General features: G+C 44.3%; 1 protein-coding gene across 1 annotated transcript; it reads left to right on the forward strand.

Annotated features, from left to right (window-relative positions):
• Window positions 1–783: 783 nt before the first annotated feature.
• Window positions 784–3,292, forward strand: ZHX2 (zinc fingers and homeoboxes 2). Its single transcript, XM_062503758.1, has one exon. The coding sequence runs from the start codon at window positions 799–801 to the stop codon at window positions 3,274–3,276; it is 2,478 nt and encodes an 825-aa protein (XP_062359742.1). The 5' UTR covers window positions 784–798; the 3' UTR covers window positions 3,277–3,292.
• The last annotated feature ends 12,785 nt before the right edge of the window (window positions 3,293–16,077 follow it).

A 16,077-nucleotide genomic window follows, 5' to 3' on the forward strand; every position in this document is an offset into this window, starting at 1 on the left:
CACAAATCTGTTGTAGTTTCCTGCTGAGTTTCTTTGAGCCCACCTTTTCTCAAAACACAGACCTTTGAAAGTGCTGATTTGCATTAGCTCTTCCTTCTGCCATTACTTTTACAACCAAGGCATATCCTATAGCTTTATTTAGAAATCACCCATCATTAGTAACCACAATCATTTAGTAGATATATTTACAAGGTAAGTGACAGTGGGAAGTAATTAAGTTTAATATAAATCACACTCGATTTCCAATCTGCAGGCTTCAAAATAGTAATTAATAGAATTGCAGCTTCTATAAAAAGATGCAGTATTTATAGCAGTGTCTTCTTCTTTTCCTAACTAAACACATTGAGTCTAGGGGAAATTAAAATCCCCTGTCTCTTCATCTCATTTGTTCCAGTCATTTTCTTCCTGTGGTGCAGTTCATTACAAATTACCCATTGCTTTTATTCTTTGTGAGGAGATTTTTGGCTCTTAAAATGATGACGGGGAGGAGAAAGAGTTTGGCAGCGTCCAGAAGATGCACATGCCTTGCAAATGCACACACCTTGAGCTGTGGCTTTCTGCTAAATCTGTGTTCTATTGATCAGTGCCTAACAACACGTGCTTTGTTTCACAGGTGTCATGCAGCTGACAGGTCTACTGGTGGAACTGGTGGCCACAGCCAGGGCAGAATTTCTTTAAACAAAACAGAGTCAAATCATCAGGGAAGTTTGGAGCACTTTGCAAGATCTACTGAGTTGGTTGCTCACCCTGTCAAAAGAAGCCGCCATCTGGGACAGCAGCACACTGCCAGCAGCTGCCATGGCCAGCAAAAGAAAGTCCACAACTCCCTGTATGGTGCGAACTTCTGAAGTCATGGAGCAGGAAGGTGCCAAGGGTGTAGAGGCTCCTAATGACAAGGGGACTGGTGCATCACAGCAGGACTCAAAAAAAACCTGGCCTTCAGAAAACTCATTCAAAGACTGTGAAGTGGTCGAGGCGAAGCCCCCAGCTGAAAATCAGTCTAAGAAACCCCAGGGTGGTTATGAGTGTAAGTACTGCCCTTACTCAACTCAAAACTTAAATGAATTTACAGAGCATGTTGACACTCAGCATCCAAATGTCATTCTCAACCCCCTGTATGTCTGTGCCGAATGCAACTTCACAACCAAAAAATATGATTCGTTATCTGACCACAACACAAAATACCACCCAGGAGAGACTAACTTTAAACTGAAATTAATTAAACGCAATAATCAGACTGTTTTAGAGCAGTCTATTGAGACCACCACTAACAATGTCACTGTCACAAGCAGTGGGCTAGAAAATGCAGAGTGTGACGATTCACTTCATGGGGGAATCAGTGCAAATAAAGTACCAGTGATGAAAGTGGGAAAGCCTAAAGCAGAAACCAAGAAGGGATCTAAAAAGCCAGAAGAGGGACATACAGAAAACCACGTGGATGGCACTCTCCCCCGCATCATAACTGAAGCCACTGAAGCTATTGCCTGTATAAATGGAGACCTTCTCCAAGATGTGTTAGCCCACGTTATGCCCTCTGTACAGCTGCCACCAAATATCAACCTTGTCCCCAAGGTCCCGGTCCCTCTGAACAGTACCAAATACAACTCTGCACTGGACACTAACGCAACCATGATCAACTCCTTTAATAAGTTTCCTTACCCAACACAAGCAGAGTTGTCATGGTTGACAGCAGCATCCAAACATCCGGAAGAGCAAATCCGAATCTGGTTTGCTACGCAACGTTTGAAGCATGGTATAAGTTGGTCTCCTGAAGAAGTGGAGGAAGCAAGGAAGAAGATGTTCAATGGTACTATCCAAGCAGTTCCCCAGACCATCACTGTCCTGCCAGCTCCTTTGGCAACTGCAAAAATGCCACAGCCCATCATCCAGACAGCTTTGCCTTGTCAGATACTGGGCCAGACTGGCCTGGTTTTGACTCCAGTGTCAAATGGTTCAACTGTTTCCTGTTCACCAATTACACTTGCTGTTGCCCCAAACCAGGGGCAAAAGAGGACAATACAGACCTTGTCAAGTGCCCCTGAGGCCAAGCGTCCTCACGTGGTTCAGGTGCCCGAGATTCCTGCCAAGCTGACTGCTGTTCCAGTGACACCAGCCAGTGAGCGGAAGAAGACCAAGGAGCAGATAGCAGAGCTGAAGGCCAGTTTCATGGCAAGCCAGTTTCCTGATGATGTAGAAGTCTACCGGCTTATAGAGGCAACAGGTCTTTCCAGGAGTGAGATCAAAAAGTGGTTCAGTGACCACAGGTACAGAAGTCAGAGGGGCATTGTGCAAATTCCTGGTGATGCTTTGGGGAAAGATCAAATAGCACCTTCAGCTGGTCGACATGGCCGGTCATTTCACCCATACACAGATTTTACTCCCCAGAGATTCAAAGAGAAAACTCAAGAGCAGCTTAGGGCCCTTGAGGAGAGTTTCTTAAAATGCTCTTTTCCTACCCAGGGAGAATTGGACAGGCTTCGAGTGGAAACTAAGCTGAGTAGGAGGGAGATAGATTCATGGTTCTCTGAGCGGAGAAAGATAAGGGACAGCATGGAGCAAGCTGTCTTGGACTCAATGGGATCATACAGAAAAATTAAGGATCAAGGAACTCCCAATGGTGCAATAAGTCAGGCAGAACTGAGTAGCTCTCAGCTCCCTGGTGCTTTATCTGGATCCTCTACCACATTGAAGAAAACACAAGAGCAAATTCATCTATTGAAAAGCACATTTGCAAGGACCCAGTGGCCATCACCCCAGGAGTATGACCAGTTAGCATCTCAGACTGGGCTCACGAGAACAGAAATTGTTCGCTGGTTCAAGGAAAACCGGTCTTCGCTAAGAACGGGGTCACTTAAGTGGATTGACCAGTACCAGCAGCAGTATGCTGGTGATGGTCATAACAAGCAAAGCCAGAAAAAGAGCTCAAAACATGTTGAGAGTCCAAAGAACGGTAATGAGGTGTCACGGCAGCATTACCAGGAGCATAAAAAACTGAATGAAGAGAATGGGGGGAAACCAGTAGTGAGAGCAAAAAGAGACTGCGAGCCACTGAAAGACTCTTTGTTGGGGAATCAAGCAGAGGGTGTGGACAGGCTGGAATGCACCAGTGAGGAAAATGAGGAGCCAGCAGAGGCCAGCTGGGTGGAGGTGACGGTGGGCGAGGACGACGCTGCCTCGGACTGTACGGACAGCTGGAGCCAAACGGCCCCCGAGGGCCACGCAGAGCTGGCAGACTTGGACTCTGAAAGTATATCTGGAGACAATGCCCACGTATAGACAGGTAATGCCAAGGGTGCCCTGATTCTCTGAGCCTGCCTTAGTCAGAGTATGCTTTCAGCAGAGTAAATCCCTGGAGCCCATCCCTGCTGGATGCTTGTGCCTGCTGGATGCCTGAACAAAAGGGAGACCCATTCTGCTTGTAAATTAAAGCCAACTGCATGATAGAGGAGTTAGTGCCATTTGCCTTGTTTCTTGCCTCCTTGTAGGTCAAGTCCTGAATAAGGGAGGTTTTAATTTTTTTTTTTTTTTGCCCGTGATTAAACCTTAATACTTTGTCTTTAAACAACCTGTGTAACCTCTGCAGCACTTCACAAAAAAAAATGTGCTTGCTGAGCCAAGCATGAAATAAACAAGAAACACCAAGAAATAGTAAGTAACTCTAGCTGCTTATACCCCCCTTGCTGAGAGATCACTCAATGGAAGCTGTGCCTGTTTTTGCATCTCGGGTCCTTCCTTTGCAGCATCCTGCCATGTTGAAAACAAAAGGTCACTGGGGGAAGGGCCTAGGACACAGATGCTTCTTTATGAAAAAGCAGGGAAAAAAAAAAAGTGGGGACTGAAGTGGCTCATGCAAATGTGTTTTCTTCCTCTTGCAAGTGAGAACTCTCTCCAGTCTTGCTTTGTTCTACTTGCTCTCACTAGAGGCTTAGGAAGTGCCCCAGACTAAGCTGTGTGGGTGTTTAGCAGCTCTTCTTCACAGGATTTTGAATTTAAAAGCAAGCTGCAGGGCCTGGCTTTAAGGGGGGGGGGGGGGGGGGGGGCTTTATATGATCTTTCCCCATGTGAAAGGACTTGTTATTTAGAGAGCTGAAACCTGTTTCTTTCTGGTCACAGTTGCACAGGTGTAAATCTGGAGCAAGCACTGTCAGTATTTCTTGTATGTGGAATTGAGTTCACTGGAGCCTGCAACATTTTTTGCTCAGTATAACTGAATTTGTCTCTCCCAAACTGGAGTTTCCTTAAACCACAACTTTAGAGCTTATCCTACAGGAATCTCAGCATCCCACATTAAAACCATAGTGAGAGGGAAAAAAAAAAAACAAACCCTGAAGTGGTATTATTTTTAATTGTGAATTCTGTTAGCTAATCTTGAGAGATACTACTACGGCATCTCTGTAACAAAATACCTCAGAGATTCAGACTAGATTGCAAGGCACTGTCCTGCATTGTCCTTTAAAAAGTTGGTAATTAGGAATGTGAGGAACAAGTGTTACCTATGTGTCAAAGGCAGGGATTAAAGGAAGAAGCATATAGGAACATCAGCCAGAGGCACACTGGGGTGCCACTGTTGTGCAGCCACATAAGAAGGGAGTGCCAGGATCTTACCTGCTTTTTAAAGTCAAATATGTGATGAATAAATGGATTGTGGGATTCTTTTGCTCCAGGTTGTTGTTCCAGAACATTTCCCCTTTCTAGCTACAAATACTGATTCTGAGGAGAGGGAGCAGATCAGGGGCTCAGTGAGGCGATGGGGAGGAAGGCAGGAGCAGGGGAGTTGCCTGAAACCCCTGTTTCTTACAAACTTCTGGTACTATGAAGCCAAGATCTGTGGCAGCTCCCTTCCAGCAGTGTAGGTTTGGTGCCTGCATTTTTGTGCTTGTGAGCAGTGTCAGGTATGCTGGAGTGAACCCCTGTGCCCTGGTACAGATGTTCACCATAAAGCTTCAGGGCTCTGGAGGTGCTCAAGTGTTACCAGAGAGGAATTTTTATAAGAACTTTGATTTCAGTTAAACTGTTGCTGAGTGCTCCTTTTGATGAGGAACTTTCTGGTGGTTGTGTGTAAAATGCACCTACTGAGAAAAGGTGTCCTGGAGCAGGACTTCTGCTGCAAAGAGCATGCAGTATGGTCAGAGGGCCATTTTGTCCTCTGCTCCTTGCCAGTTTCTCAGTGTGCTGGTCTGGGGACTTAAAGTCTTTTTAATTTTCCTATATTCTGCTTCTAAGTCTCAGCTAAGAAATGTGAGTTCCTTGCTCTGTGGTGCATACATGGAGGCATTGCCACAGTCATTGTGACACAAAACTTGGAATCTTTATACCCCACACTGATAGCACTCACAGAATAATCTCAGCTACCTTTTCTAAGCTTTCATTGGGCTGCCAGTCTTACAAAATTTCAGCTAAAACTTTGGTGTTAAATTAACAAGGTGTTATCCTAAGTGACATCCAGGGTGTGACTCAAAATCGATTTTGGTATGACCTGACAGAGAATTTGTTTCTGTCAGTTGTCATAAAACCTTGATTCTTCCTAACATGCTCCTCAGGTCCCACATGTAAGAGGTGGACTGAAGAGCTGACAAGGGATTCTCTTCTCTCTCACACAGCCACACTTCGTGTGTGAGTCTTTCACTGCTGAACCATGCACCAGGCAGAATCAAGCTCCTTTCATATTCATGGTGTTGCTGTTTTGCCAGCTTGATCTAGGTAGTCTAAAATGAATGTTAGTTGGTGATTGACCTCCATACCCTTCTTGACTGAATTTGTGTGTGGCTTTTGTAAAACCTCTGTTCTTCCAGACCATCTCAGTCATTCTCTTCTCCACGATGCAGCTTTAGGAGATTTTGGAACTATTAGAGAGCGTTTGTATTATAGCCTAGACAGACCTTATGCCTTAAAATACTGAGTTTTTCCAACAGTGATCTATGTTTGGCAGATCCCACTGCTGCAGCTAGAGGGAATTTCAGAAGGGACTGGGCCTCTGTGAGAGCAGGATTCATTCATGCCAGGCTCTGCAATGCCATCCTGGGACTAAGAAGAGGCTCTGTTGTTACTGAGTCTGTATCTGAAGCTTTTGGCTGAATTGGATTTATTAATGGAGCAGGTCAGCTTTCTTGAACAGTGATGTTGGGACACCTGTCCCCATAGGTACTGGGCCTTCCAGATGTCGAGTGGCTGCTGTAGGGTGCACTAAAAGTTTTTTGTTTTTTTTTAATAAAAACAAGCTATCTGTGAAAGTTTTCCTGAGACTGTCATGAGGCTTTGTGTCCTTCCTGTAGTAAGGCCCAACTGCTCTGTCAGGAGGGTGCTTTAGCTCCCTTTCTACCAATGGAGAGGTTCCTGCCTTCCTGAAACACAGGTCAGAATTAGGTCCCTTGTCCTCCTTTGTGCAAACACAACAAAGAGAAACTGGTTCTGAATTAAATACGGCAAACTGCAGCTCAGACGGGAGAGCAGGACTGGAGCGTGCCAGAGCGTTTGGCAGCTTCTGCTGGCTTTCTTCAGTGTTGTCTCCCTGTGGGGTTTTCCCAAGATCAGAGCTTTTGTTTTTTCTCAGAATGATTTGGGTTTTTTTTCCCCCCCGTCACCACCTTTCCACAGTAAACAGTCTTTTTTGGGGGTTTTTTCATGACTTCCTATTTTAAGCATGAACCCTGCAAGATGCAGGCACCAACGCCTGTGGCTCATGGTGGGAATGAGGTAGCTGAACATCCTGGATCTTGGTGGCTGTGACCACTGCTCTGTGGAGATTTGCCAAAGTCAAACTATGCGTGAAGGTTGCACAGTAGGGAAAAAAAAAAAGCCTGAAGGCAGTCATCTGTTGCATCTACTGAATGCATGATACTGAGCATCAGAGGTAGTCTGGGTCCTCTTGGCACTTCCAGCCCCTTCTGCACTGTTGCAGGAGCTGAGATCACTTGTCTGTTGTGACCCAATGCATTCCTCAGTGTCCAAAACCACCAGAACTGAATATCAGTGGTGTTTCTCACTTCTTTTGAGGTTTAGGGTTTCATTTAGAAAGCTCACAGTAGTGTCTACTGCTGGTGCTGGGCTTCAAGTCAGCATCCTGAACTAACTCAGCATGGGATTGACCAGTGGCTTTTCCAGAATTCAGATTGCCCTAAAATACTTGAGGGAATGAGGCTGAAGCAGGGAGGACATGCTTTTTACCTTGAAAAGAGTGAGGTGCATTAAAGACCCAAGCTCTAATGTAATGAAGGATTTCAGAGGGAGAAGCAAAACCCAATGCAGCAATTAAAATTTTCCAGTGAGCCAGGACAAGCAGGGGCCTGTGTGGGAAGGTCTCAAGGGTGGGGTGTGGACTTTTCCCCTTGATGTTGGTGCAAGCCTTTGGCCTTTTCCTGGGCTTGACTGCATTGCAGATGCCAGACAGAGCTCACTGCTTTTGTGGGAAATAACAGACCAGATAGCAACATCCATTAGAGGTGTGAAATAATGAGTTAGCTCAGGTTTCAGTGAGCACTGCTGCAGGGTGGGTGAAGAGGATGTTTGCACTTCTTGCACATTCACACCTCAGTGTGGAAAAACTGAGCATAATCCCTTGTCACAGAGCCCTTGCTTTTTGCTGGGAGCTGGGGATATGTGTGAATTGGTGGCTATTTGAAGGTTGGATTTTGAGGGGTCATTTTTTAATCTCTGGTCCAATTGTGCAGCCTTTATGTAGGTACAGGAGTCTAGCAGAACCAGGAAGCTGCTCTGCAGAGGACAGGCACATCCAGCTTTTCCACTGTCTTTTAGTTTGTATTATTTTCTAAAATCATGTAAAACAAAAAGTATTATAAGGGTATTTACTGGGGAAGAAAGACCTGAAGTCTTCTTGGTTTTAGCACTCTTTGTCCTGTGCTTGCAAAGTAGTTGCCCCAAACACATGTGTGCATCATCTTTGACTCAGTGTGAGACTCTGCCAAGGCTGGACAGTATATCTCTGCTAGAAGTCTGTAGGGGATTATTAGCTGGGTGTTACATGCAGCAAAAATGCAACACCCTACCACATGAGGCTGTGGTAAGGATAGGCCTCGGGGTACAGTTCAAACAAAGTAGTGTTAACCTTATGTGCAGGGATGTAAACCAGTTATCAGAGTTAACAGCTCAAACAGGTCATTGTGTCTTAAAAAATAATATGCTGCTGTTATAATTTTTGCAGGGGTTCTCCTCAGCTGCACTGTCCTGATGTTGAAGGGGAAATGCTGTCTGAAAATAGAAGAAAACTCTATTTTCCTGCCTGGGTGAGAGAATGTGTTGTGACTCCGAGTCTCAAACCACGCTTGTGGAGGCACCGTGAGAAATACTCTCATGGAGCATCATCATGGAATTGTTGATAGTGCCAGAGTCCTACTACTGCATTACAAAACAGAAGAAAGAAAGAGGAAAGGGTCCTTGTACATAGTTTTCTCTTAGTTTATCTCCCACCCACTTACCTGCCCAGCCTCTTCCTCTGCTGGAACAGATTTGTACAACATAAAAATTTTGTTAGTTTTTTTTTTAATAGGTGCAAGTTATTCTTGCACATAATACAATTGAGAATTTTTGGGGTTGGTTAGGGGGAGGGAAATGTCTTTTGTGGAGGAAGGAGATTTTTTTTTTCCCAAAGTGTTCTAAGAAAGAGTTCCAATCTTTTGGAGTTGTCTTGGTGCAGATCAACACCTGAGCCCAGATCCCCACTCCAGTTTATGTTTCAGACCAGTTAACTATGTTCTGGAGCAGTGGGGTTTTTTGTTTTTTCTCGTTTTGACTTTTTTTGTTTTGTTCTATGGCCACCTGCTACTGATTGAAGTATTTAAATATCTGCTTTTCCATGCTCCTATAAAGCAAGTCTTCTCCAGTTCCTGTACTTCAGTTTTCATCAGCCAGCCCCAGCTGTGTGCCTCTGAAGATTTGGCTAGAATGCCTTTTTTTTTATTATTGGTTTGGTTTTGGGGGTTTTTCTTAGCACTTTTTGTCTAAACATGCAGTACAACTCCCAGAGGGGTTGAAATGAGGAAATTAAGATGCTTCATAATCCAAACTTATTTGTGTTTCTTTGGCTGGTACAGTGATGGACACCATAACCAGCAGTTTGCTCGCCAGCTTTAGCCATTATAGCGCACAACAGAAGTTTCTTATTAACCCTTGCCACTAAATTTTTAGGTCACTCCTAGGTTCCTGAGTGCACTTTTTTTCAAATACTGCTAATTTGGATTTGTGTGGGGATGTCTGTCTGTGCGTATGTAAGGAGGGAATGGAGGTACCAGAGCTGTCCAGTGGTTTGGAAAACTTGCTCACCTTTCAGTATGCTGCACAAATAGGATGCTAGGGAGTTTGAGTAAATCCAACTTTTCTAACTTGTTGCTCATTTGTTGTAACTCAATAAAACAAAGGCTAAAAATTTTGGTAACTTCTTTTCCTCAGCTCTTGTTTTACTCTAAAATAAATAAAGCAAAACAAAAAAAAAATAGGAAACAAACCCCACCCACCCTCAGCCCAAACTTTGTACACAGGAGCTTGAGGTCTTCAGTGGTGCAATGAGGGTTTTGCTGGTTTTGCAGTATTTGGCTTGGCAAATACTAACTGTATTAGAGTGAACTCCATGAATACTAATGTTTATTCCCCCATGTCAGTCAGCTCTTTCCAGCAAGGAATGATGCAGAGAGTGCCTGGGCTGGAGTCTTTGGGGAACACCTTTTATTTTGATGGCAGATTCACAAACTGAATGAATGAATGAAACCATCCCTGTGGTTCACCTAGATATATTTTTATTAATCATCAGCGCAACATATAAGTGTAGAGGAAGGTTTGCAGTGGGTGGCAACCAGTGACTTCCCTTTCAATAAAGTTGTCTGGCTCATTGCTGAAGAGGACTGAGGGGAGGGGGGAGCACTTTGGTTGCTGCATTTGTGTCACAAGTCAACAGCACAAGGGGGGGGGGGGGGAGTGACAGCAGTTGCTCCCTAGGCAGAGGCTGCCAGACAGGGAGCATGCCCATGCCCCATCACACACAGCTTAGATGTTCACCTGCAGGGTGGAGGCAGATGCCTGTGCAGTCATGGATGCCCAGACCAAAACCAAAATGCATCAGGAGATGCTTGTCCAGAACTCCAAAGCTGTAACTGAAACTAATTGCCGCTTTTTTTTTTCCATTGCTTGTATGAAAGGGTGGTAATATTTTAATTGCCCTATGAAATTTTTAACGGCCATTTGATGGCTTAATATTCCTGTTTGCATCTCTCCTGTCTGCTGGGTGTTGTACATCTGTTTGGAGCACTGACCTACTTTGCTTTACTAGCAGTGCTCTTAGAGAGATTAGGAAGAACAAGACACACCTGGGCTTTTCTGTATTTGTGCATCCCAGATACAAGGGATTAGGGCACAGGGCTGGGGCTCTTTAAGATCTCTGCAATTCAAATAAAACAATAGCAGTGGCCCTGCAGTCTGTCATGACACAGATAGTAAGTCTGAAGCTTGTCCCCCAGCAAACAGGCTGGCCAGAGCCTGGCACAGCCCTTGCCAGTGTGGGCAGACTGGCAGCACTGAGGGGGTTTGTGCAGGCAGGTCCTGGTGTGGTACCAAACCTTCAGCCCCCAGGAAAGCTGAGCCCAAGGACCCCTCTAGTCCGAGCTGAAAGCAACCCAGGTCCCCGCAAACGCTGCTGCAGCGTGGCTGCCAGTAATGGGCACTGGAAGCAGACTTTGTTTTTAATTAATACAGACACAGTGACTGCGTTTCTAGGAGAGTCCAAGCGGCGAGGGACAATCAGGACATTGTTTGTGCACGGCAGCCACTGGGGACAGCCATGGCCTTGGGGTTTCGTTGCACACGATGAAAACAGGCTGCTGACACCGAGTTTCCTCCCACGCAGCCCTGCATCCCTGGAGCCTGGCACCACAGCCAGCAGGGCCTGTCCTGACAAAGTCCTGCAGTGAGGAGATGGCTTGGGACAGCCTTTGCTGGGCAGGGTCCCCCAGCACCAGCAGTCCCTGGTGCTCAGGGGTTGATTGATGTCTTGCACAATGCATTTTAACCTAAGCGTTGTCATTTTCTAATCAGAAGAAATCTAGTTAAACACAAAAGTAAATGAGATTTTTAAGCTTGCACAATACTAAAATGTACAAAAAAATGTAGAAAAATCCGTCACTGGGAAGCTGGTAATGACTTGAATTAGGCGGCCTCTATTTTTTATATTTTGTCTGATTTCTGCTGACAAGAGGGTGGATTTTAATTATATACACACATTACTTCTGCTTGGTCCATAAGCTCTTTACTGGTGTTGGAGATCTGGGAGCTCCAAGTACATAATAACTCACGATTTCAGAAGCCTTCTTAAATGTGAATAGTGAGAGATCACTCAGACAAAAGAGAAGAGCATCACAGAATGGTTTGGATCACAAGGAACCTTTAAAGATCATCTCCTTCATCACCACTGCACTGGGCAGGGACATCTTTCACTAGATCAGGTGGCTCAAAGCCCCATTTAACTAAGCCTTGGGAACTTTTGGGGACAGCAACTTAAGCACCTATAAACACCTGCAGGCTAAATGATTCAGTTTGGTTTTCTCAAATACTATTTTTAAGGAAGAAAAAGAGAAAAAAAGCTCTTCACTTTTCAATCACAATTCTGCAGCAGTACCATATCTAACATCAAATCTCCAATTATGACCTTTGGAAATTTAATTTAATGTGTCACTTTGAAAGTCAGCCAATGAGTGGTGCAAGAAACCTGCAAGGTGAAACTCAACAGTTGCAGAGGTCACTAGGAAGGAGTGTCCCTGCACCATGTGGACCAGTACAAACTGAAAGGGAAATGCTGAGTTATACAAGAAATCTGAGCATAATAATTATGTGATGACAACTTAAGAATCTACAGATACACACACGCAGGTAAAATGGCAACCAAGATAAGTAATATTTATGCATTATATTTGCCAAATGTTTATTTTGTAATTCAACCACTTAAACATGCTTCATCTTCTTGTAGCCCTCAGATACTCTTATGTAGCAAAAAGATGCATCCTGAAATCTTACCGTCTACAGAAGAAGGAAAAGAATAAATTTCAGAAGTACATAAGGCAACATTTTAGGAAGACCATTTGGCATCCTGTTAGCAAGGAAGGAGCACACCAGTGATGGAAAGGAACTTCTTTTCATTCTGCTGGGTAAGAAGAGAAACCTGAGCGGGAAATCTTCTGTACTCATTTGGTCAGAGACTCATGGAAAGCAGTTATGAATGGGACCTGTAGCCCTTGAGCATAACTCTGAAAATACTCATAATACAGCAGGAAAAGTGAATGCATTTAGTGAAAGCAAGAGAATGTGAGATGCAGTGAAGGAATGAAAAAGCAGCATAAAAAGCACCAGGCAGGGTTTCTTGGGTATTATGCAGTTGAACCATATACCAATCAGATTATTGCAAGCTCTGGCTAGGACAGAGGTAAAAGAGCTGAGTGACCGGGTAATTGTCAGAGCAAATCACACAGCATGACTTGAGCACAGCAAGCAAAAGCAGAAGGGTTTATTGTTTTCATATTTCCCTCAAACTGATGCACCAAAATGGTAGTTACAATTATATTAAAATCCTCATCATTTACATGTACCTAACATATCCAGCAAACTGGCTCAGGCACAGTAAATGGGACATCTTTGTATTTTCCTCAGTACACAAACTCACCCTCAGCTTCCTCTTTTTAAAAAAATCTTTCTTACAAGTCTGGATCATCCCAGTGCAATATATCATGTAGAATTTAGCATGCAGAAATTTTAATCAAAAAAAAAAAAAAAAAAGAATTTTGGAAACATCTATAAGACAGCTAAAGGAGTAATAGCATTACCCTAAGTTTATGAACAGAAAAACTGAGATACAAATATAGGTATTCATAAGACTGCTGAATAAATATGTTAAAGGCAAGAGCTAAGTTCAGCTTTGCTTAGTCTTGACTTCCCAGCAAGGAAGCTTCATTTTATATTTGTATCAAATCATTGCTGTTCAATTGGCATTTCTAAGCCTTTCACCCAAAGCCTTTCCCTCTGCAAGATGCAAAGGCACAAAAGGGCAGAAATGAGCAGCCTGGGACTGGGGATTCTCAGAGAACCTCATCCCACACAACCCTGCCAGGACATACGTCTTCCCCAGCCCAACTCTTCCAGGCAAAGCTTTGACCTTTCTACCTTCATTCCTTCCCCTTTAAGTCTCTTCCTGAGCATCCTCTATCCATCTTCCTTTCCCAGAGATCCATTTTGGGCAGTGGTGTGGTTTAACCCTAGCTGGCACCTCTGCCCTACACAGCTGCTCACTGACTGCCCTTCAGCTGGATCAGGAAGAAAATTGGGAGGGTAAAAGTTCAAAAACTCATGGATTGAGATAAAGACAGTTTCATAAGTAAAGCTAAAGCCATGTACGAAAGCAAAGCAAACAAGGAATTCATTAACCACATCCCATGGGCCGGCAGGTGTTCAGCCATCTCCAGGAGAGCAGGGCCCCACCACACATAAACAGTGGCTTGGGAAAACAAACACCATCACTCCAAACATGCCACCCTTCCTTCTTCCCCAGCTTTTATTGCTGAGGATGACCAATGGTTTGGGATATTAAGAATCATAGTGTAGTTTGAGTTGGAAGGGGCCTTGCCATATTCAGCTCAATGAAGCACAATTCCAAAACATACCCCCAAACCAGCTACTGTAAAGAAAACTAACTCTACCACAACCCAAACGAGCACAGGGGCCCCCAGGAGGAGTGCCAGGTGCTACCCCCAGCCTGGGGTAGCATTTCTGGTCATTGCTGCAGCTGCTGCTTTATTCCCACACAGAGGGAATTTCCTTTTCAGTTACAATAGGAGGTCACAATGTACCAAGGGATGCTTTATAAACATCAGGACATGCAGTTAAGCCCCTCATGGTTTAAGGAACGTTGGTATCTCCTCAGAACAAGACCAATGGAACCATTCAGCCTCTTTGGCCTTCCTGAACCACTCACACCAAATCCTTAATACCAAAAGGCATTCTGCCACACAGTGGCATGTAACATATATCTGTACCCAAATGTTCGACATGCTTTGCTTTTTAAGTCCTACCATAACCCCAGCAGTCCCTGTCATCTCAGTGCTGGGGCACTGAGGAATTTAAATCAGCACTGATTTTGATTGATTGATTGATTTAGTCATTCATTATTGTTTGTGACACATTTGTAGATGGCCACTGCACATGCTAAGAACAAGGGGACACAAGTGGAGTATCTGCAACAGAAATAGGACACTAGAGCCCAGAGGGTGAGTAGAAATACTCCAGGTTGAGAACACAGCTCCAAATCTCTTCTCCAGCCCAGACTCAGCTACCACCATACTTCAACCACAACTGAGCCAACAGCAGGCAAAGAGCACTTGTGTTGGGATAAGGGTCCAGAGGTTTGAGCTAGCATGGCCCAGGTGAAGAGTCCAGAGCCAGGAGTGCAAGCCAAGACCTATCCCTGCATCTAATGGCTGGCATGCTCTAAGGCTCCCTTATTAAGGATTTCAACAAAAGGAATTTTAATTTTTTTTTTTTTAATGCCAGCATTTGAATAGGGAAGGGGAATGGAAATTTTAACACAAAGTGCAAACACTGAAGGTCATGGAAAGGCAAGGAAGACATTGTCTCCATTAATGTTAGAAGGAAGACCAACCCTCCTGTATCAGAGGAAAAAAATGAATACTTCTTTTGATTGGGGAAAAAAAAGTTTCTCCATGCCTGCTTGCAGTGCAGCATTGCACATCAGAGACTGCTGTGGCTGAGAGCAAGGAGAATTAATTACTTTGCTTTTTGAAGCATGGACTGCTCCACTCTGCTGTGCCAGCTTCAAGAACGATAAGCACTTATCCAAAGAGTGCAGTTTTGTCGTCCGGTGTGGGAGTTTTGCCCATCAAAATCACAGGAGGCTGCTGAATCTTTGTTTTGTTTGCTTCATACTTGGTCTGCACTTGAACCTGGACACCACCACTCTCCTTTCAGACTCACAGAGAGCAATTTTGTGTCATCTGAGGGAGGGAAACTGGACTGAGCACTGTGCTGGCCACAAAGTGCCATGGTGTCACTGTGCTCAGCGCTGTCCTAGGGTGGGGCTGCTGCCACCATGGCTCATCACAGCCCCCATGGCCCAGACAAGGCTTTTCCAAATGTGAATTTATCTCCAAATCACCTCCTCTTGGAGGATTTTGCTTTCGTAGAATCACAGAATATGCTGATAGGAAGGGACCCATCAGGATCATTGAGTCCAATTCCTAGCCCTGCATGGGACGCTCAAGAATCACATCATGTGGCTAAGTTTCAAGGGCATTTCAGCATCTAAACAAAAGTGAAGTACACCTCTCAGGGACCAGGTGGTGGCATTGAACAATGTCTTCAGCACTTTGTTCTCTACTAGGGAGCAGCACAATAGGCTTATTGATAATGTGTTTGGTCTTTCAGCCTATTTTGCTGAGTCTCTTACACCTCCCACTCCTACTTACTCATTTTGAAGGTGATTTTTTTTTTTTTTAGACTTCGGAACTGAAGTCATACAGGTTGATGAAGCTTTTTTCTTTTACTTACAAATAACTTCCATGTGACACTTATCAGGACAGAAATATTTTCACTCAGTAAAAGCACAACCCACTAATTCAAGGTATCTGCAGATCCTGCTGCACTGACCTTCATCAGGCAAGATTACACGGTGCTTAAATTTGCACCTTAATGTTAACACCCCTTCTGAAAAAGATCAGTTCCCACCTCTCCCAAAGCCACTGTTTGTGGCCATCTGCAGCTTGAGCTTGCCAGAGTCTTAACTCCTAGTGCTCTTCCTCATCCCAGCTTTTTGGCAAAAGCTGTTGATTTACCTAAGCAGTTGCAAAAGAACCTAAGGACAAAGGCAAGGGGCAGTTTTTAAATTAAGAACTCCTCCTACCTGTTTTAAACAGACTCTACCAGCAATACTCAGTCAACCTCATCCCAGTTCTCTCTAGAGCCAAAACCAGCATCTCCTCAGCATCCTGCACACTGAAGTTTTTAATTAATCTTCACAGCCACAACTTTTTTTTTTTAAAGAATCCAACATGCCAAACATAAGACTACATATAAAAG

Source organism: Cinclus cinclus, chromosome 1 (assembly GCF_963662255.1).
Source record: "Cinclus cinclus chromosome 1, bCinCin1.1, whole genome shotgun sequence".
Classification (NCBI taxonomy): domain Eukaryota; kingdom Metazoa; phylum Chordata; class Aves; order Passeriformes; family Cinclidae; genus Cinclus; species Cinclus cinclus.